The 23,466-nt window shown below is 36.0% G+C and overlaps 1 protein-coding gene across 1 annotated transcript in view; it reads left to right on the top strand.

Moving 5' to 3' along the window:
• LOC132559091 (dynein beta chain, ciliary-like) overlaps positions 1-23,466 on the top strand; it is a 55,562-nt gene that overhangs the window by 27,899 nt on the left and 4,197 nt on the right. The window contains exons 26-47 of the mRNA XM_060223702.1: positions 252-390; positions 3,128-3,220; positions 3,456-3,650; positions 3,775-3,985; positions 4,450-4,726; positions 5,689-5,971; positions 6,241-6,414; positions 6,525-6,830; positions 6,965-7,132; positions 7,447-7,686; positions 8,964-9,125; positions 9,235-9,858; positions 10,196-10,357; positions 10,505-10,738; positions 11,145-11,405; positions 12,537-12,683; positions 13,489-14,949; positions 15,546-15,716; positions 17,687-17,809; positions 18,080-18,273; positions 18,404-18,680; positions 19,900-20,127. Of these exons, the coding sequence (XP_060079685.1) occupies positions 252-390; positions 3,128-3,220; positions 3,456-3,650; positions 3,775-3,985; positions 4,450-4,726; positions 5,689-5,971; positions 6,241-6,414; positions 6,525-6,830; positions 6,965-7,132; positions 7,447-7,686; positions 8,964-9,125; positions 9,235-9,858; positions 10,196-10,357; positions 10,505-10,738; positions 11,145-11,405; positions 12,537-12,683; positions 13,489-14,949; positions 15,546-15,716; positions 17,687-17,809; positions 18,080-18,273; positions 18,404-18,680; positions 19,900-20,127 (6,130 nt within the window). The remainder of the gene's footprint in view (positions 1-251; positions 391-3,127; positions 3,221-3,455; positions 3,651-3,774; positions 3,986-4,449; positions 4,727-5,688; positions 5,972-6,240; positions 6,415-6,524; positions 6,831-6,964; positions 7,133-7,446; positions 7,687-8,963; positions 9,126-9,234; positions 9,859-10,195; positions 10,358-10,504; positions 10,739-11,144; positions 11,406-12,536; positions 12,684-13,488; positions 14,950-15,545; positions 15,717-17,686; positions 17,810-18,079; positions 18,274-18,403; positions 18,681-19,899; positions 20,128-23,466) is intronic.

The following is a 23,466-nucleotide window of genomic DNA, read 5'->3' as shown; positions in this document are numbered from 1 at the left end:
TCTGCCCAGCATCAACTTTTCCATTTAAACATCTTCTTCCCAATAATCAACAGACTAGATGTCATGATAGGTAGGCCAAAAGTCCAGGATATTTGTTGGAAAGGTGTTACAAGGTCAAAGCCGAACAAATTTCAAGAAAAAAAGAAATGACGTTTACTTTTTAACCAGGTCATACCTGTCAATGTTTAGAATTGATTGGTTGAACTTTTGAAGTAACAAAATTTTTACTCAAAATACTTCATAATTTACAGACCATGTGCTATGGTGGTGCCAGATTTTGAGCTCATTTGTGAAATCATGTTGGTGGCTGAAGGCTTCCTGGAAGCTCGTCTTTTAGCCAGAAAATTCATCACTTTGTACAGCTTGTGTAAGGAACTGCTATCCAAACAGGTGAGTACAGTTTTTGTAAGGAACTTTGTGTAACATAGCAGACAGAAACAAGGAAATTTCAGGTTTAGTATAGATAGTTTAGGATAGAACCCAAGGAAGACTCTCCTATATTGTAGGTGTAGTAGATAGAAACAAGCAAGACTCTCCTATATTGTAGGTGTAGTAGATAGAAACAAGCAAGACTCTCCTATATTGTAGGTGTAGTAGATAGAAACAAGCAAGACTCTCCTATATTGTAGGTGTAGTAGATAGAAACAAGCAAGACTCTCCTATATTGTAGGTGTAGTAGATAGAAACAAGCAAGACTCTCCTATATTGTAGGTGTAGTAGATAGAAACAAGCAAGACTCTCCTATATTGTAGGTGTAGTAGATAGAAACAAGCAAGACTCTCCTATATTGTAGGTGTAGTAGATAGAAACAAGCAAGACTCTCCTATATTGTAGGTGTAGTAGATAGAAACAAGCAAGACTCTCCTATATTGTAGGTGTAGTAGATAGAAACAAGCAAGACTCTCCTATATTGTAGGTGTAGTAGATAGAAACAAGCAAGACTCTCCTATATTGTAGGTGTAGTAGATAGAAACAAGCAAGACTCTCCTATATTGTAGGTGTAGTAGATAGAAACAAGCAAGACTCTCCTATATTGTAGGTGTAGTAGATAGAAACAAGCAAGACTCTCCTATATTGTAGGTGTAGTAGATAGAAACAAGCAAGACTCTCTGATCTTGTAAATCAATCAAGCATGTCAAGATATCTATGGTGCTTCCTCATTATCATTCAATAATAAAAAATATCTTCTAATGACAATATTTTTTTCCCTTTTTAGGTCATCTGACCCGAAGGGTCCGATGACCTATAGTCATCATGCTTCGTCCGTCGTCGTCCGCCGTGCGCCGTGCGCCGTGCGCCGTGCGTAAACTTTTCATTCAAACGACTTCTTCTCAAATACTAGAAGGTCTAGGGGGCTAATACTTGGCACAGAGGATACTGGCATGGAGCTCTACCAAGTTTGTTCAAATGAATGACCTTGACCCACTTTAAAGGTCACAGGGGTCAAATATGTTAAAATCTTTAAACAACTTCTTCCCATTAACCAAAAGGCTCAGAGTGTAGATATTGGGCCTGTGACATGCTGGGATGAAGGACTACCAAGTTTGTTCAAATGAATGACCTTGACCCACTTTAAAGGTCATAGGGGTCAAATATGTTAAAATCTTTAAACAACTTCTTCTCAATAACCAAAAGGCTCAGATTGCTGATATTGTGCCTGTGGCATGCTGGGATGAAGGGCTATCTAGTTTGTTTAAATGAATGACCTTGAACAACTTTCAAGGTCACAGGGGTCAAATATGTCAAAATCTTTAAATAACTTCTTCTCAAATACTAGAAGGCCTAGGGGGCTAATACTTGGCCCATAGCATGCTGGCATGGAGCCCTACAAAGTTTGTTCAAATGAATGACCTTGGCCCACTTTCAAGGTCACAGGGGTCAAATATGTTAAAATATACAAAGGACTTCATCTCAATAAGCAAAAGTCTATGAGTGCCGATATTGGGTCTGTAGCATGCTGGGAGGAAAGGCTACCAAGTTTATTCAAATGAATGACCTCAACCCACTTTCAAGGTCATAGGGGTCAAATATGTTAAAATCTTTAAACAACTTCTTCTCATTAACCAAAAGGCTCAGAGTGTAGATATTGGGCCTGTGACATGCTGGGATGAAGGACTACCAAGTTTGTTCAAATGAATGACCTTGAACAACTTTCAAGGTCACAGGGGTCAAATATGTCAAAATCTTTAAATAACTTCTTCTCAAATACTAGAAGGCCTAGGGGGCTAATACTTGGCCCATAGCATGCTGGCATGGAGCCCTACAAAGTTTGTTCAAATGAATGACCTTGGCCCACTTTCAAGGTCACAGGGGTCAAATATGTTAAAATATACAAAGGACTTCATCTCAATAAGCAAAAGTCTATGAGTGCCGATATTGGGTCTGTAGCATGCTGGGAGGAAAGGCTACCAAGTTTATTTAAATGAACGACCTTGAACAACTTTCAAGGTCGCAGGGGTCAAATATGTCAAAATCTTTAAATAACTTCTTCTCAAATACTAGAAGGCCTAGGGGGCTAATACTTGGCCCATAGCATGCTGGCATGGAGCCCTACAAAGTTTGTTCAAATGAATGACCTTGGCCCACTTTCAAGGTCACAGGGGTCAAATATGTTAAAATATACAAAGGACTTCATCTCAATAAGCAAAAGTCTATGAGTGCCGATATTGGGTCTGTAGCATGCTGGGAGGAAAGGCTACCAAGTTTATTCAAATGAATGACCTCAACCCACTTTCAAGGTCACAGGGGTCAAATATGTTAAAATATACAAACGACTTCTTCTCAACAAGCAAAAGTCCATGAGTGCTGATATTGGGCCTGTAAGATGCTTGGAGGAGAGGCTACCAAGTTTGTTCAAATGAATGACCTCAACCCACTTTCTAGGTTTGGCTTGCTTTTTGTCAGATGACCGTTAAGGCCCATGGGCCTCTTGTTTAAAAAGTGGTATATATGGTAAATAAACCAGAATGGTTATTTGATGATATCATAAAAGGTATTGGTGGAACTGACATTATTCTGAAAATAATTCTGCTTATACCAGATGAATCATACATGTCCTGTGGGCCTCTTATTTGTTTATATAATCATATGTAAAGCAGTAATATTTTTGACATTTGTTTGCAAACAGGACCACTATGATTGGGGACTTCGTGCCATCAAGTCTGTCCTTGTAGTAGCTGGCTCCCTAAAGAGGAGTGACCCTGACCGTCCTGAAGATCAGGTTTGTATCAAACTTTTTAATTATACTGCAAAGAGAATTCTGTTGATAATTCTCCAATAATTGGCTATTATTTTATAGAAATATTGGAGGAAATAAACATATCCATCATTTAACCAAAATTTATTGAATCAAACAAAAGTGCTCCACATGAATGTAGTTGTTGAGTTTCATGTCTGTAAACATTTATGTGTTGATTTGTCCTGTAGACTACACTTTTACGTTTCTTTTTACCAAGGTGTTGATGAGAGCATTGCGGGATTTCAACATTCCCAAAATTGTCTCAGATGATTTGCCAATCTTCATGGGTCTCATTGGAGATTTGTTCCCAGCACTCAATGTGCCACGAAAGCGTGACCTTGACCTTGAAAAATTAATAAAAACAGCCACTCTTGACCAGAAACTTCAACCAGAGGACAACTTCATTCTCAAGGTAAGCCGTTGTGGATATCTTGATTTCTTTATTCCCAAAGTAAGATTATATATCATAAGCTTAATCAAGATTGTGTCAGAAACAACAGATGAAATATAATGAATTATTTTGCTTGATTTTATAGTGTGTTCAGCTTCAAGAGTTGTTTGAGGTACGTCATTCAGTGTTCTGCCTTGGAAATGCCGGGGTAGGAAAAAGTAAAGTGTGGGGTACACTCATCAGGACATATAGAAACCAGGGCAAAAAGCCTTTGGCCATTGATCTGGATCCCAAGGCAGTCACAAACAATGAATTGTTTGGCATCATTAACCCAGCCACCAGAGAGTGGAAGGATGGTAAGTACAAACCCCAGCAACAATTCCATTTTTGCACATTTTTTTTTAATATGCTGTTGTTGGTATCGAAATATTGCGCAGATATTTTATTCACCTGGCAAGTATTAATTGATGGAAATAAGATAAATCAGCTTCAGTGGGTTTTTGTATTGCCTGTGATTGAGAGTTTACAGATTTTGCATTATGATCCATCACTCAAAAAATAAGTTCTACTTTGCCAAATTTCACATGACAACATGGCAAAAACACTTACATGGTGTTTCCATTTCATCAATTGAAATTAATTTGCAAATGTGGATGAATTTTTTGTTTGTTTGGAGATAGTTGGGATGTTTTTAAGTCTTGTATTTTGCTTAGAAATAATCCTACTAACATAGTAAGGCAGTTAATATATCTAACTACACATAATTCTTGGTTTCAGTCTTGCTTTGGAAACATTTTATAATAGAAATAATCTTTGGCAGGTCTATTTTCTGTGATCATGCGTGACCTTGCCAACATGACTGGGGATGGACCCAAGTGGATTGTCCTCGACGGAGATATTGATCCCATGTGGATTGAATCCCTTAACACTGTCATGGATGACAACAAGGTGTTAACCCTGGCCAGTAATGAGCGGATCCCTCTCACCAACTCTATGAGACTGCTGTTTGAAATCTCCCATTTGAGGACTGCCACTCCAGCTACTGTGTCTAGGGCTGGTATTCTCTTTATCAACCCTGCCGATCTTGGCTGGAATCCGTAAGTGGTTTCAGTATGTAACAACGGTAACTGGTAATTGCAAAAACTGCAATTGCCATGACAACCATGCTAAGATCAATGGTGGCCTCTGATTGAAATTTAGATATTGCCAATTTTGACCAAATTTGGTTTATAGGGTGCCATTACTAAATGGGTTTTATTGTCATGACAACAAATTGTGGGCTTTGTAAAATTAAATGGCCTTGACATATATTCAAAGTCACAGGGGTCAACTTTGGTCTAACATTCCAACTACTTTTTCTCATGAACTGAAAGACTTAGATGCATGATATTTGGCCGGAATATTACTAGGATGAAACCCATAAAAGTTTCCAAAAAAAATGACCTGGACCTATTTTCTTACCCTAACCTTTAAACGACTTGTTCTCATGAAGTAAAAGGCCTAGAGGCATGAGAAGCTTGACAAAGTTTAGAACAAGAAATGACCCTGACCTTCATTCCAGGTCACAGCAGTAAAATTTGTTAAAACATTTAAACAACTTATTTTCTTGAACTAAAAGCTGTGAGGCATGATATTTAGCTAGTATATATATATATCTACCAGGTGAGCGCTGCAAGCCCATTTTTACTGTTTATAGCTTTTTCATGGAGTTTTGACCACATTTGGTATTTAGAGGTCTTTGCATCTGTAAGAGAGGTATCAGTTATTCTCAGAGTGACAGTTCTTGGTGCGTACATCATTGTGTCATATGTCAGAAAGGCAGTTGGGTATGGCATTATTTTGGTTGTAATGTCAAATGTTTATCGTCATGTGAAATTAAGGTACCTGATAGATTCAATGAGTGAGAAAAATCCAGCAGTGACAGAATGTGTGATCTCACTGTCTTGTATATGAGAAAAGATTTGATTACATGTTAAATATTGTTTTCAGTGTTCATGTTTCACTCCATTGTTCCTTTAATGTGTTTTTAAGATGTAAATGCTTGTTTTGGTTTTTACAGGTATGTACAGAGCTGGATAGACACACGTGAGGTACAGTCAGAGAAAGCTAACTTGTCCATTCTCTTTGAAAAGTATATACCGTTATGCCTGGACACTATGCGCTTCCGCTTCAAGAAGATCACTCCAGTGGCTGAAGTGTGCCAGATCCAGATGTTGTGCTACTTATTGGAATGCTTCCTCACTCCAGAGAACACTCCTCCAGACTGTCCCAAGGAACTGTATGAACTGTACTTTGTGTTTGCATGTGTGTGGGCATTCGGCGGAGTAACCTTCCAAGATCAGGTAGAATGAGCAGTTATCTGATGCCTGTATTTTAGAATTCATGATATCAAATAATTATATGTCTGCTGGACCTGTATTTTAGAATTTATGTCATCAATGCATTATCTGCTAGGCTTGTATTTCAAAATAAAGTCATTGATTCTATTTTACTTGAATAAGGCTCGATGATAAAGACAAAGAATTTTAATATTTGAGGATCTGATAAGCACAAGGCATTAATCATACTTTATTAAAGTTTCATTACGGAACAAATTGTTTTATCTCCAAAGCTTGTCGACTATCGAGTTGAATTTACTAAGTGGTGGACAACAGAATTCAAGACTGTGAAATTCCCAATCCAAGGCACAGTGTTTGACTACTACATTGACAATGAATCAAAGAAGTTTGAGCCCTGGACTAAACTTGTACAAAAGTTTGAACTTGATCCAGACGTACCATTGCAGGTAACATATTTATCTTGTACCTTCAAAAACTTGTGTATTGATATTACTAAAATTTAAGTGTATAAATGAATGTTGCTATTTTGATAAATGTTATTTTTGTTTATCTTTAGGCTGCATTGGTGCATACCTCAGAGACAACCAGGATCAAGTTCTTCCTTGACATGTTGATAGACAGGAGACGACCTGTCATGTTGGTAGGAAATGCTGGAACAGGCAAAACCGTGCTCATGTCTGACAAGCTAAACAATGCCTCTGAAGAGTACATGGTTGCAAATGTGCCCTTCAATTTCTATACCACTTCTGAGATGTTGCAGTCAATCCTTGAGAAGCCACTAGAGAAAAAAGCTGGGCGAAACTTTGGACCTCCAGGCACACGCAAGCTCATCTACTTTGTAGATGACATGAACATGCCAGAGGTAATCATAGTAAAGTCTTTTCAGATCTGTTAAATGTAAGTTATGGTGAGAAATTCCAAGATTTCTATTTTCAGCCTGACAAGGCGTGATTGGGTTGTTCCACTAAAACTTTGTTATTAACATACTGTTGACAGGTGGACAAGTACTTCACTGTACAGCCCCACACACTGATGAGGCAACACATCGATCACAGCCATTGGTATGACAGGACTAAACTGACACTGAAGGACATCCACAACACCCAATATGTTGGCTGTATGAATCCCACTGCGGGTAGCTTTACCATTGACTCTCGTCTACAGGTACATCTCATAATCTACTGTTTGAAAGCCATAAAAATAATATCTTGATAATGTCAAGTTTTTTCCTGCTGACAGATTAGTGCATGTTTCATTAAAAGCATTTTGGAAAAAGTTAGCATTTACTAACCATGGTCTGGGGCAGATTTCTCACAAGAGGAATTCCTCTCATTCTTCATTATCTTTTGATTCTAAGAATGATGTGTCTACTTGTAATATTACTTAAATTCAGGAATGTTTAATGTTCCATTTTATGGTCTGAAAATATGATCATTTGAGAATATGTTTTATAACTATGCATTGCTTTGTGTTTTCAGAGACATTTCTGTGTGTTTGCGATGAATTTCCCGAATGGGGAAGCCTTGACCACTATCTACACTAGCATCTTGTCCCAGCACTTGGCTCAGAACAGCTTCGCTCAGGCAGTGCAGAAGTATGTCCCTGCAATTATTACTGGTGCCCTAGCTCTCCACGCCAAAGTCACCAGCACCTTCTTGCCCACTGCCATCAAGTTCCACTATGTCTTCAATCTCAGAGACTTGTCCAATATTTTCCAGGTAAAAGTTGAAACTATTTGAAGGGTTATAAGTAACCTGTACAAATATATCATTTACATCAAACCTGCACAATCTTGGTGTTTGTACTCTATGTGTGTACTCCTGATTCACACTTGGTGTTTGTACTCTATGTTTGTACTCCTGAGTCACACTTGGTGTTTGTACTCTGTACTCCTGACTCACACTTGGTATTTGTACTCCTGACTCACACTTGGTATTTATACTCCTGACTCACACTTGGTGTTTGTACTCTATGTTTGTACTCCTTACTCTATGTGTGTACTCCTGACTCACACTTGGTATTTGTACTCCTGAATCGCACTTGGTATTTGTACTCCTGACTCACACTTGGTGTTTGTACTCCTGACTCACACTTGGTATTTGTACTCTGACTCACACTTGGTGTTTGTACTCCTGACTCACACTTGGTATTTGTACTCCTGACTCACACATGGTATTTGTACTCCTGACTCACACTTGGTGTTTGTACTCTATGTTTGTACTCCTGACTCACACTTGGTGTTTGTACTCTGTTTGTACTCCTGACTCACACTTGGTATTTGTACTCCTGACTCACACTTGGTATTTGTACTCCTGACTCACACTTGGTGTTTGTACTCTGTTTGTTCTCCTGACTCACACTTGGTATTTGTACTCCTGACTCACACTTGGTATTTATATTCCTGATATTTATACTCCTGACTCACACTTGGTGTTTGTACTCCTGACTCACACTTGGTGTTTGTACTCCTGACTCACACTTGGTGTTAGTACTCCTGACTCACACTTGGTATTTGTACTCCTGACTCACACTTGGTGTTTGTACTCTGTTTGTACTACTGACTCACACTTGGTATTTGTACTCCTGACTCACACTTGGTATTTATACTCCTGACTCACACTTGGTGTTTGTACTCCTGACTCACACTTGGTGTTTGTACTCCTGACTCACACTTGGTGTTAGTACTCCTGACTCACACTTGGTGTTTGTACTCTATGTGTGTACTCCTGACTCACACTTGATGTTTGTACTTGGTGTCTACATCTTTTTTGTGCTACTGACCCTGTGTGCAATCAGACCCTTTATTGTACCCTTAACTCATATCATTGACTTGATCAATTTATAAGCAATAATCATTTCACAAGACTTCATTTTCTTGTGGAGGGATTCTTATTTTATGTGCTGATGAAAAATATTGAAATTCTGGCATTCTTTTATTAGATTGGAAAAACTGAAATAGATTTGTTAATTCCTTTTTATTGTCAATTTTCTGCAGGGTCTTCTGTTTGCTTTGCCTGAATGTGCAAAAACACCGGTGGAATTGGTCCGGCTGTGGCTTCATGAAGCAGAAAGAGTATACAAAGATAAACTTGTTGACCAGGCTGACCTAGAAGGATATGACAAAGTTGTCAAAGACATTATCAAAAAGAACTTTGAGGTAATGGTTTTTAAAGATATTTTTAATCAATAACAAGTTATTTTACTATTAGATGATGAAAAATATCATTTCAAAATTTATTCCAATAAATGGAGTATTTTCATTGCAGGATGTTGATGAGGCAGTTCTGTACAAAGAACCGTTGATGTACTGTCACTTCTCACAAGGTGTTGGAGATCCAAAGTACAACCCAGTTACATCTTGGGAAGATCTGAACAAAATCTTAGTGGAAGCTCTGGAAAACTATAATGAATTGAATGCTGCAATGAATCTGGTTCTGTTTGAGGATGCTATGATGCACGTGTGCAGGATCAATCGTATTCTGGAATCACCAAGAGGAAACGCTCTCCTGATTGGTGTGGGTGGCAGTGGAAAGCAAAGTCTTTCCCGACTTGCTGCTTCTATCAGCAGTCTGGATGTATACCAGATCACACTGAGGAAAGGATACAGCATTGCTGACTTAAAACTTGAATTGTCCACTCTATATCTGAAGGCTGGACTTAAAAATATGGGCATAGTATTCCTCATGACTGATGCTCAAGTGGCAGATGAAAGATTCCTTGTACTCATTAATGATTTGTTGGCTTCTGGAGAAATTGCTGACTTATTCCCAGATGACGAGTTGGAGAACATCATCAATGGCATCAGAAATGAAGTGAAAGGTGTAGGACTGGAGGACAGTAGAGAAAACTGCTGGAAGTTCTTCATTGACAAAGTCAGGAGGTTGTTGAAGGTATTGTGTTCATAATTGTTCATAATATAAACTTGGAGAAAAAATGTGTATAACTGCAAGATGCTCATTATTATTGAAGTATTGAGTATATGCCTTGGATAACTTAAACAAATCTGTGCAGTGTTTTCAGATTTTTTTTGCTTAGTTAGCCATAGTTTTTTTCAAATATTTTTGAAACTTTCCAATGGAGACCATAACCTGGCCGATTGTATAAAGAAATGTTTAAAGTATTCTGGTAATGTATGACATGACATTCACAAAGTGATATACAAAATTTTATGACAATCTTAAGAATTTTTGTGTACAGGTTTACTGTAATATAAATCTTTGTGTACAGGTAGTACTGTGTTTTTCTCCTGTTGGCTCTACTCTCCGTGTCAGAGGAAGGAAATTTCCAGCTGTCACCAACTGTACCTGTATTGACTGGTTTCACGAATGGCCCGAAACTGCTCTTATCTCTGTGTCTAGTAGGTTCCTGGAAGAAATTGAGCTACTTAGTGTAAGTTCATAGCATTTAATTAATTTTCATTTACTGTAGAGTACTGATGGTTTTCATTTTGTTTAATCTTCAGAGTAATGAATGTTTCATAATATTTTAACTCTAGTGCTAAAAGTACTAAGGACTATTTTCAATTACTTTCTTCAGTCGGACATGAGAGAATCCATATCAAGATTCATGGCCTTTGTGCATCAGTCTGTCAATGAAACCAGCCACAAATATCTGATCAATGAGAAACGATACAACTACACAACACCAAAGAGTTTCTTGGAGCAGATCAAGCTGTATGACAACCTTTTGAACAAGAAGAACGTGGAGTTGCAGGCTAAGATTGTTCGGTTAGAGAATGGTTTAGAGAAGTTGAGAAGTACAGCTACACAGGTAACATTTTCATCAGAATAAGGTAGTTTTGTCAGTGAGATGATCTGTTCATCCCAGTTACAAATGGTCAATTATTTCCAAGATACAACAAAAGTGACCATTCTGAGAAGTCTTACCTGCACAAACTCTCCTCACCTTAAGGTTGAGTCTGGGGGATTCCCCTTTCTTAACACAATTATGTGGTGATAACAATGCTAAGCATTGGTATAATGACATGAAGGTCAGCAGGATAAAAGAAAAATAATCATTCACCCTTTGGAGAACAAATCTCATGTAACTTTTTAATTTGTCCTGTTAAATACCCCCTACCACAACCCCAAGGAGATAAAAGATGCTATAGTCTCCTATGATATAAAGACGTGACCCCAATCAATCACTGTTTCAAAATCTTCTCTATCATCTGCAGGTGGCTGATTTGAAATCAAAGTTGGCATCACAGGAGGTAGAACTGGCCCAAAAGAATGAGGATGCCAACAAGCTGATTACAGTGGTCGGTGCAGAGACAGAGAAGGTATCCAAAGAAAAAGCAATCGCTGATGAAGAGGAGAAAAAAGTGTCTGTAATCAATGAAGAAGTTGGTAAAAAGCAGGTGGATTGTGAGCGTGATCTTGCAAAAGCTTTGCCTGCCCTGGAGGCTGCCAAAGAAGCATTGAACACTCTGAACAAGGTATATACCCTGTATTTAGCTAACACAAAACAACACCATAGGTTATCTTATTATAACCCTCAGCCTGTTTATATACAAGTGAAACAGGTTGTTCATGTATTGTCTATATTATATGCTGTCTTACAATAAAACATCATTTTACAAATCAAACTAAAGCTTCTTAAGAGAGGGGGGTGTTTGTAATCCCCTTATACAGCTTAGCTTTACATAATTTATTACTAGGGAAATATTTTTTACTTCAAACATGGTCCATTAAATCTTACATTTTACACAGTCTTGGAGAACAGTTTCAGAGAAGGGTACACATCTATATAGTCAAGTAATTATGATGTACTACATACAATCTTTTATTGTCTAGGTTTTGATGATTCTGAAAAGCTTTAATGCCTCAGATAACATTACATCTGAAGTTGAGCACAAAACATATAAATAGCTTAATGAGTCTTTATTAAATATTCTTACATCATTTCATGTTATCTCATGTTGACTTCACTCAAATATGGAAATGTGTGTCAGTGCACCTGGTTTGTATCAGGATAAACAGGAAACATCTCCTTGGATGTAAATAACAAATCTGAAAAATCCTTTTTTTCTTGAATAAGTTGTATTTAGAGTAGATAACTTAAACAAATGTATAAAAAAAACTTAAAACAAAGCAAATATTTCAAAATGCTAGTATTTTTTTTCTTTTTCTCTTTTTTTTTTGTGAAAATTTCATTTAGGTTAGATAGAATTGATGCATACCTGTCAACCTTCCCATTATTTGCAGGTGTCTCCCAAAAGAAAAAATAAAGTTTCCTTACTTTGTTATAAAGAACAATTTAAAGAATATTAGCAGGGGTAAAACTGAAATACATTACTGTTATCTAGAAAAAAAATTGTGTAAGTGCAAAAGTTCCACAGTTAATCAGCTTTTATCAAAGTAATGTAATGTTATACATAACTCAGAAATGAATATTCTAAAATACATTTCTGGGATGGAATTGAAGCACATGTGAACTTTGTTATATAGATAGGGATATGGAGATATTTTTGTCTGCACTCATCAATTAACATAACTTTACATCCATTCCCACCCACCCCTGTTTACCATCCTTTTTTTTGTCTTAATGCCAATATTCTGTTTTTCAGACGAATTTGACTGAATTGAAGTCTTTTGGTAGCCCCCCTCCCTCTGTTATCAATGTCACTGCTGCTGTCATGGTTCTGTTATCACCAGGCAACAAAATTCCTAAAGACAGAAGCTGGAAGGCTGCTAAGACCCAAATGATGGGAAAGGTAAGGCAACCTATTTTTATTTGTGCCTAGCAAGCCTCAATCAAACCAAGTGTCAGTGAGTGTACCAGATAATGACAGTCTGTGTATCAGGGACCCTAGTGGCTATAAATAAATCAAGTTACCCTAGTTACGACAAATGGAACAGTTACCTTAGGGACAGTAAATGAATTAGTTACCCCTAGTGATAATTAGTGAATCAGTTACCCCTAGTGATAATTAGTGAATCCGTTACCCCTAGTGATAATTAGTGAATCCGTTACCCCTAGTGATAATTAGTGAATCAGTTACCCCTAGTGATAATTAGTGAATCCGTTACCCCTAGTGATGATTAGTGAATCTGTTACCCCTAGTGATAATTAGTAAATCCGTTACCCCTAGTGATAATTAGTGAATCAGTTACCCCTAGTGATAATTAGTGAATCCGTTACCCCTAGTGATAATTAGTGAATCTGTTACCCCTAGTGATAATTAGTGAATCAGTTACCCCTAGTGATAATTAGTGAATCCGTTACCCCTAGTGACAATTAGTGAATCAGTTACCCCTAGTGATGATTAGTGAATCAGTTACCCCTAGTGATAATTAGTGAATCCGTTACCCCTAGTGATAATTAGTGAATCTGTTACCCCTAGTGATAATTAGTGAATCCGTTACCCCTAGTGATGATTAGTGAATCAGTTACCCCTAGTGACAATTAGTGGATCAGTTACCCCTAGTAATTAGTAAATCAGTTACCTTAGTGACAATTAGTGGATCTGTTCCAAGAAAGTACTATACATTTACATCACATTTTGTCTCTCTTTACAGGTAGATCAGTTCCTTGACAACTTGGTCAACTATGACAAAGACAACATCCATGAGAACTGCCTAAAGGCAGTGGATCCATACCTGAAGGATCCTGAATTTGATCCTGAGTTTATCAAGGCAAAATCTGCTGCTGCTGCTGGGCTGTGTTCCTGGGCAGTAAACATTGTTATGTATTACAATGTATTTTGTACTGTAGAACCAAAGAGGCTTGCCTTACAGCAAGCAAATGCTGAACTGTCTGCTGCCAGAGAAAAGCTGAGGGTCATTACCAACAAGATTCAACAGCTAGAGGCTGATTTGGGCAAGCTAACAGCAGAGTTTGAACGTGCCACATCTGAGAAGTTGAAGTGTCAACAAGAAGCAGAGATGACAGCAAAGACTATTGAATTAGCTAATCGTCTTGTTGGTGGTTTAGCTTCAGAAAATGTACGTTGGGCTGATGCCATTGGAGACTTCAGAGAGCAAGAGAAGACCCTTGCTGGAGATGTATTATTGATCACTGCTTTTGTGTCGTATTCAGGCTGCTTTACCAAACTCTACCGTGTGGATATGATGGATAACCACTGGCTGCCATATTTGAATGCACTGAAAGTCCCTATTCCTGTCTCAGAAGGATTAGATCCATTGACACTTTTGACAGATGATGCTCAGATTGCCTCATGGAACAATGAAGGTCTTCCCAGTGATAAGATGTCTACAGAAAATGCCACTATATTGTCGAACTGTGAACGTTGGCCCCTGATGATAGATCCCCAACTACAGGGTATCAAGTGGATCAAAACAAAGTATGGAGCTGACCTGAAAATAGTTCAGCTAGGACAGAAGGGATATTTGGATGCCCTAGAACGGGCAGTGTCCTCAGGAGATGTGGTGTTGATTGAGAACTTGGGAGAATATGTAGATCCTGTCCTTGATCCTCTTATTGGCCGCAACACCATCAAAAAAGGACGAGCCATCAAGATGGGAGACAAGGAGGTGGAGTATCACAAAGACTTTCGTCTAATTCTCCAGACTAAGCTGGCCAATCCTCATTACCAGCCAGAGATGCAAGCTCAGGCAACTCTCATCAACTTTACTGTGACTAAGGATGGTCTTGAAGATCAGTTGCTGGCTGCAGTGGTCAGCAAGGAAAGACCTGACCTTGAGAAACTGAAAGCAGACCTCACTCGCCAACAAAATCAGTTCAAGATCACCCTGAAGGAGTTAGAAGATTCACTCCTTGCACGATTGTCTGCTGCTGAAGGTAACTTTTTGGGAGATTATGCACTGGTAGAAAATCTGGAGACAACAAAGAGAACTGCAGCAGAGATTGAAGTTAAGGCTGAGGAGGCTAAGAAGACAGAAATCGAAATCAACATTGCCCGTGAAATCTACAGACCAGCAGCTGCCCGTGCCTCACTGCTCTATTTCATCCTCAATGACCTACACAAGATTCACCCTATGTATCAATTCTCTCTCAAGGTAAAGTACTTATTCAACAAACAAACCATTGCATGAATGCCACACATCATTTGCTTGACAGTTATTTGATACTATGTTAGACATTTAATTTATCTATTAAGATCCACAATACAACCATCACAAAATTTATCTACGAGAATAAACAATACAATGTTTTCATAATCAGTATCTCACAATCAACAATACAATATTTCATAATCAGTATTTCACAATCAACAATACAATGTTTTCATAATCAGTATCTCACAATCAACAATACAATGTTTTCATAATCAGTATCTCACAATCAACAATACAATGTTTTCATAATCAGTATCTCACAATCAACAATACAATGTTTTCATAATCAGTATCTCACAATCAACAATACAATGTTAACACAATTTAGAAATTATCTTTCACTATTAAGTATACCATAGTGATGCAATTTATCTATCAAGGTACACATGGTTTATTTTATCATACTTAGACCAATGCCTTCTTTGGAGTTTGTTACATGAGTTAATTTCATATATTTGTATTAATTACTTTTGATAAATATAAATATTGTTTATACTTTTACAGTCAAGGTTCTAATCCTTTTGTCATTGATACAGGCATTCACTGTGGTGTTTGAGAAGGCCATAGATAAAGCTGAAGTAGCAGAGGAAGTGAAGGCAAGAGTGAATAACTTGATTGACTGTATAACCTACTCTGTGTTCATGTATACAGCCAGAGGTCTGTTTGAGAGGGACAAAATCATCTTCACTTCCCAAATGGCATTCCAGGTAGGTAGTGGTCACTATAGGTCAGTACCTACTGTTGTATATGTATTTACAACTGAGCTCACTATTCTAGCTATATAGTGGTCACTATAGGTCAGTACCTACTGTTGTTAATCTATTTACCACTGGGCTCACTATTCTAGCTATATAGTGGTCACTATAGGTCAGTACATACTGTTGTTAGTGTATCTACCACTGAGCTCACTATTCTAGCTACATAGTGGTCACTATAGGTCAGTACCTACTGTTGTTAATATATTTACCACTGAGCTCACTATTCTAGCTATACAGTGGTCACTATAGGTCAACACCTGCTATCAATATTGTGTCAAAGTCTGACTACTATGGAGTTTCTTATCAATCATATTAGGCCAGCTGCCTAGAGGGAACTAACACACCAATGATGTTGATTTGTTTGATGAATTAATCATCTCAGAAAATCAAAGGGGGACACAAGAAACATATAAGGTTACTAGTAGTATTGTATGGATTTATTGACAGTGTAAAGGCTATTACATGGTATATCCTGATGGTGTAAAGGGCTGTAACATATATTTTGACAGTGTGAAGGGTTATTACTTGATGTATTTTGATAGTGTGAAGGGTTATTACTTGATGTATTTTGATAGTGTAAAGGGTTATTTCTTGAAGGGTTATTGCTTGATGCATTTTGATAGTGTGAAGGGTTCTTACTTGATGTATTTTGATAGTGTGAAGGGTTCTTACTTGATGTATTTTGATAGTGTGAAGGGTTCTTACTTGATGCAATTTGACAGTGTGAAGGGTTATTACTTGATGTATTTTGATAGTGTGAAGGGTTATTACTTGATCTATTTTGATAGTGTGAAGGGTTATTACTTGATGTATTTTGATAGTGTGAAGGGTTATTACTTGATGTATTTTGATAGTGTGAAGGGTTATTACTTGATGTATTTTGATAGTGTGAAGGGTTATTACTTGATGTATTTTGATAGTGTGAAAGGTTATTACTTAATGTATTTTGATAGTGTGAAGGGTTATTACTTGATCTATTTTGATAGTGTAAAGGGTTATTACTTGATGTATTTTGATAGTGTGAAAGGTTATTACTTGATGTATTTTGATAGTGTGAAGGGTTATTACTTGATGTATTTTGATAGTGTGAAGGGTTATTACTTGATCTATTTTGATAGTGTAAAGGGTTATTACTTGATGTATTTTGATAGTGTGAAAGGTTATTACTTAATGTATTTTGATAGTGTGAAGGGTTATTACTTGATCTATTTTGATAGTGTAAAGGGTTATTACTTGATGTATTTTGATAGTGTGAAAGGTTATTACTTGATGTATTTTGATAGTGTGAAGGGTTATTACTTGATGTATTTTGATAGTGTGAAGGGTTATTACTTGATGTATTTTGATAGTGTGAAGGGTTATTACTTGATGTATTTTGATAGTGTGAAAGGTTATTACTTAATGTATTTTGATAGTGTGAAGGGTTATTACTTGATCTATTTTGATAGTGTAAAGGGTTATTACTTGATGTATTTTGATAGTGTGAAAGGTTATTACTTGATGTATTTTGATAGTGTGAAGGGTTATTACTTGATGTATTTTGATAGTGTGAAGGGTTATTACTTGATCTATTTTGATAGTGTAAAGGTTTATTACTTGATGTATTTTGATAGTGTGAAGGGTTATTACTTGATCTATTTTGATAGTGTGAAGGGTTATTACTTGATGTATTTTGATAGTGTGAAGGGTTATTACTTGATGTATTTTGATAGTGTAAAGGATTATTTCTTGAAGGGTTATTGCTTGATGCATTTTGATAGTGTGAAGGGTTATTAGATAATGTATTTTAATAGTGTAAATGACTATTGTGTGATGTTTTAACAGGCTACAAATTTTACAAGCTATTTAATTTTCTGCTAAGCTAACCAAAATTGACTGTAAGTTTGAATAGTAATGCTATATTCATTGTAATTGTACAGATCCTTTCAACTAATAAGGAACTGAATCCCGTAGAACTGGATTTCCTCCTACGTTTCCCTGCTGTGCCTAACGTTATTTCCCCAGTTGACTTCATGAACAACAACAGCTGGGGAGGGATCAAGGTAAGAGATGCAAATTTCCTGTTCTTTTTCCTTTTTTTTTTTTTTCCTGTTCCATTTTCTGGAGGGTAGGGAATATTTCTGACCAGGTCTATCCTTACCTGAGAACTATATGTAAAGGTCAAATATGACAATTAATGGAACAAATTTTAATGGAATCGCTGGTATCTATGTCTTATATGCAATTTCTACTTAATAAAATCTTTTGTAGTTGAATAGGGTAGAGTATTGAAAAACAGTATATAGTACTAGGAACAAACATGTCTGTTATAGGCTATGGCAAATATGGATGAGTTCAGGAACTTGGACAGGGACATAGAAGGGTCTGCCAAACGATGGAAAAAGTTTGTTGAGAGTGAGTGTCCTGAAAAGGAGAAGTTCCCGCAGGAGTGGAAGAACAAGACATCACTACAGAAACTGTGTATGATGCGTGCCCTCCGTCCAGACAGAATGACATATGCTGTCAAGTATGTATATCATAAAAAAAAATTGGATTTTGTATTTCTGATATAAATCTGATGTTGTGTTAAGAATGATATTCTTGACGGTTCATGTGCACCTGTGATAGGTCTAACTTGTTGCTAACAATTGTTTCAGGAATTTTGTGGAAGAAAAGATGGGTACTAAATATGTTGAGGGCAGATCTGTGGACTTCGCTACATCTTACGAGGAAACCGATCCTGCCACCCCAATCTTTTTCATTCTGTCTCCAGGAGTTAACCCTCTTAAGGATGTTGAAGCTCATGGAAAGAAAATTGGATTTACTGAAGACAACAATAACTTCCATAACATCTCCCTGGGGCAAGGACAGGAGGTGGTAGCAGAACAGGCCATGGATTTGTCAGCAAAGGAAGGACACTGGGTTGTCTTACAGGTAACTTACACTGTAGCCTACTGGTCATTTCACTTGTGTAGCTTGACATCTGACAGGTAACTTACACTGTAGCCTACTAGTCATCTCACTTGGGTAGCTTGACATCTTACAGGTAACTTACACTGTAGCCTACTGGTCATTTCACTTGGGTAGCTTGACATCTTACAGGTAACTTACACTGTAGCCTACTGGTCATTTCACTTGGGTAGCTTGACATCTGACAGGTAACCTTTACACTGTATCCTACTGGTCATTTCACTTGGATAGCTTGACATCTGACAGGTAACCTTTACACTGTATCCTACTGGTCATTTCACTTGGATAGCTTGACATCTGACAGGTAACCTTTACACTGTATCCTACTGGTCATCTCACTTGTGTAGCTTGACATCTGACAGGTAACCTTTACACTGTATCCTACTCATCTCACTTGGATAGCTTGACATCTGACAGGTAACCTTTACACTGTATCCTACTGGTCATCTCACTTGGGTAGCTTGACATCTGACAGGTAACCTTTACACTGTAGCCTACTCATCTCACTTGGATAGCTTGACATCTGACATGTAACCTTTACACTGTATCCTACTGGTCATCTCACTTGGGTAGCTTGACATCTGACAGGTAACCTTTACACTGTAACCTACTCATCTCACTTGGATAGCTTGACATCTGACAGGTAACCTTTACACTGTATCCTACTCATCTCACTTGGATAGCTTGACATCTGACAGGTAACCTTTACACTGTATCCTACTGGTCATCTCACTTGGGTAGCTTGACATCTGACAGGTAACCTTTACACTGTAGCCTACTCATCTCACTTGGATAGCTTGACATCTGACAGGTAACCTTTACACTGTATCCTACTCATCTCACTTGGATAGCTTGACATCTGACAGGTAACCTTTACACTGTAGCCTACTGGTCATCTCACTTGGATAGCTTGACATCTGACAGGTAACCTTTACACTGTATCCTACTGGTCATCACACTTGGATAGCTTGACATCAGACAGGTAACCTTTACACTGTATCCTACTGGTCATCTCACTTGGATAGCTTGACATCTGACAGGTAACCTTTACACTGTAGGCTAGGGTCACAGGTCATCTCACAATTCAATACAAGAATTTTCCCTTCATCAGAATAAATTGATTTAAAAGGTTATTGATTTTTCATGTATCACCTTCCTTATTCTGTTTTCCTAATCTTGACAGAATGTTCACTTGGTGGCAAAATGGCTGGCAACGTTGGAAAAGAAAATGGAAATTTACAGTCAGGAGAGTCATGAAAACTACAGATTGTACATCAGTGCTGAGCCAGCAGGTTCACCAGAATACCATATCATTCCTCAGGGAATCCTGGAATCTGCAATAAAAATTACAAATGAACCTCCAACAGGAATGTTTGCCAATCTACACAAGGCTTTAGATAACTTTAACCAGGTAAATCTTACTAGACCAGTTAATTGGTAATGTTTTATAATAAAAATGATCCAACCAGGTCAGTTAATTGGTAATGTTTTATAATACTAATGATCCAACCAGGTTAGTTAATTGGTAATGTTTTATAATACTAATGATCCAACAAGACCATTTAATTGGTAATGTTTTATAATACAAATTATCCAACCAGACCAGTTAATTGTTAATGTTTTATAATACAAATGATCCAACCAGGTTAGTTAATTGGTAATGTTTTATAATACAAATGATCCAACCAGGTTAGTTAATTGGTAATGTTTTATAATACTAATGATCCAACAAGACCATTTAATTGGTAATGTTTTATAATACAAATTATCCAACCAGACCAGTTAATTGTTAATGTTATATAATAAAAATAATCCAACCAGGTTAGTTAATTGGTAATGTTTTATAATACAAATGATCCAACCAGGTTAGTTAATTGGTAATGTTTTATAATACAAATGATCCAACCAGGTTAGTTAATTGGTAATGTTTTATAATACAAATGATCCAACCAGGTTAGTTAATTGGTAATGTTTTATAATAAAAATGATCCAACCAGACCAGTTAATTGGTAATGTTTTATAATACAAATGATCCAACCAGGTTAGTTAATTGGTAATGTTTTATAATACTAATGATCCAACAAGACCATTTAATTGGTAATGTTTTATAATACAAATGATCCAACCAGGTTAGTTAATTGGTAATGTTTTATAATACAAATGATCCAACCAGGTTAGTTAATTGGTAATGTTTTATAATACAAATGATCCAACCAGGTTAGTTAATTGGTAATGTTTTATAATACAAATGATCCAACCAGGTTAGTTTATTGGTAATGTTTTATAATACAAATGATCCAACCAGGTTAGTTAATTGGTAATGTTTTATAATACTAATGATCCAACAAGATCATCTAATTGGTAATGTTTTATAATACTAATGATCCAACAAGATCATCTAATTGGTAATGTTTTATAATACAAATGATCCAACAAGACCATTTAATTGGTAATGTTTTATAATACTAATGATCCAACAAGATCATCTAATTGGTAATGTTTTATAATACAAATGATCCAACAAGACCATTTAATTGGTAATGTTTTATAATACAAATGATCCAACCAGGTTAGTTAATTGGTAATGTTTTATAATACAAATGATCCAACCAGGTTAGTTAATTGGTAATGTTTTATAATACTAATGATCCAACAAGATCATCTAATTGGTAATGTTTTATAATACAAATGATCCAACCAGGTTAGTTAATTGGTAATGTTTTATAATACAAATGATCCAACCAGGTTAGTTAATTGGTAATGTTTTATAATACAAATGATCCAACCAGGTTAGTTAATTGGTAATGTTTTATAATACTAATGATCCAACCAGGTTAGTTAATTGGTAATGTTTTATAATACAAATGATCCAACCAGGTTAGTTAATTGGTAATGTTTTATAATACTAATGATCCAACAAGATCATCTAATTGGTAATGTTTTATAATACAAATGATCCAACCAGGTTAGTTAATTGTTAATGTTTTATAATAAAAATGATCCAACCAGGTTAGTTAATTGGTAATGTTTTATAATACTAATGATCCAACAAGATCATCTAATTGGTAATGTTTTATAATACTAATGATCCAACAAGATCATCTAATTGGTAATGTTTTATAATACAAATGATCCAACCAGGTTAGTTAATTGGTAATGTTTTATAATACAAATGATCCAACCAGGTTAGTTAATTGGTAATGTTTTATAATACTAATGATCCAACAAGATCATCTAATTGGTAATGTTTTATAATACAAATGATCCAACAAGACCATTTAATTGGTAATGTTTTATAATACAAATGATCCAACAAGACCATTTAATTGGTAATGTTTTATAATACTAATGACCCAACAAGATCATCTAATTGGTAATGTTTTATAATACAAATGATCCAACCAGGTTAGTTAATTGGTAATGTTTTATAATACAAATGATCCAACCAGGTTAGTTAATTGGTAATGTTTTATAATACAAATGATCCAACCAGACCAGTTAATTGGTAATGTTTTATAATACTAATGATCCAACAAGACCAGTTAATTGGTAATGTTTTATAATACAAATGATCCAACCAGGTTAGTTAATTGGTAATGTTTTATAATACAAATGATCCAACCAGGTTAGTTTATTGGTAATGTTTTATAATACAAATGATCCAACCAGGTTAGTTAATTGGTAATGTTTTATAATACTAATGATCCAACAAGATCATCTAATTGGTAATGTTTTATAATACAAATGATCCAACAAGACCATTTAATTGGTAATGTTTTATAATACAAATGATCCAACCAGGTTAGTTAATTGGTAATGTTTTATAATACAAATGATCCAACCAGGTTAGTTAATTGGTAATGTTTTATAATACAAATGATCCAACCAGGTTAGTTAATTGGTAATGTTTTATAATACAAATGATCCAACCAGGTTAGTTTATTGGTAATGTTTCATAATACAAATGATCCAACCAGGTTAGTTAATTGGTAATGTTTTATAATACAAATGATCCAACCAGGTTAGTTAATTGGTAATGTTTTATAATACAAATGATCCAACCAGGTTAGTTAATTGGTAATGTTTTATAATACTAATGATCCAACCAGGTTAGTTAATTGGTAATGTTTTATAATACTAATGATCCAACAAGATCATCTAATTGGTAATGTTTTATAATACAAATGATCCAACCAGGTTAGTTAATTGGTAATGTTTTATAATACAAATGATCCAACCAGGTTAGTTAATTGGTAATGTTTTATAATACAAATGATCCAACCAGGTTAGTTAATTGGTAATGTTTTATAATAAAAATGATCCAACCAGGTTAGTTAATTGGTAATGTTTTATAATACAAATGATCCAACCAGGTTAGTTAATTGGTAATGTTTTATAATACAAATGATCCAACAAGACCATTTAATTGGTAATGTTTTATAATACAAATGATCCAACCAGGTTAGTTAATTGGTAATGTTTTATAATACAAATGATCCAACCAGGTTAGTTAATTGGTAATGTTTTATAATACAAATGATCCAACCAGGTTAGTTAATTGGTAATGTTTTATAATACAAATGATCCAACCAGGTTAGTTAATTGGTAATGTTTTATAATACAAATGATCCAACCAGGTTAGTTTATTGGTAATGTTTTATAATACAAATGATCCAACCAGACCAGTTAATTGGTAATGTTTTATAATACTAATGATCCAACAAGACCAGTTAATTGGTAATGTTTTATA

This window comes from Ylistrum balloti, unplaced genomic scaffold (assembly GCF_031769215.1).
Source record: "Ylistrum balloti isolate Yb309-2 unplaced genomic scaffold, AGI_CSIRO_Ybal_v1 Utg370854, whole genome shotgun sequence".
NCBI lineage: Eukaryota > Metazoa > Mollusca > Bivalvia > Pectinida > Pectinidae > Ylistrum > Ylistrum balloti.
The sequence above is the reverse complement of the archived record's forward strand: the minus strand, read 5'-3'. Positions and strand labels throughout refer to the sequence as shown.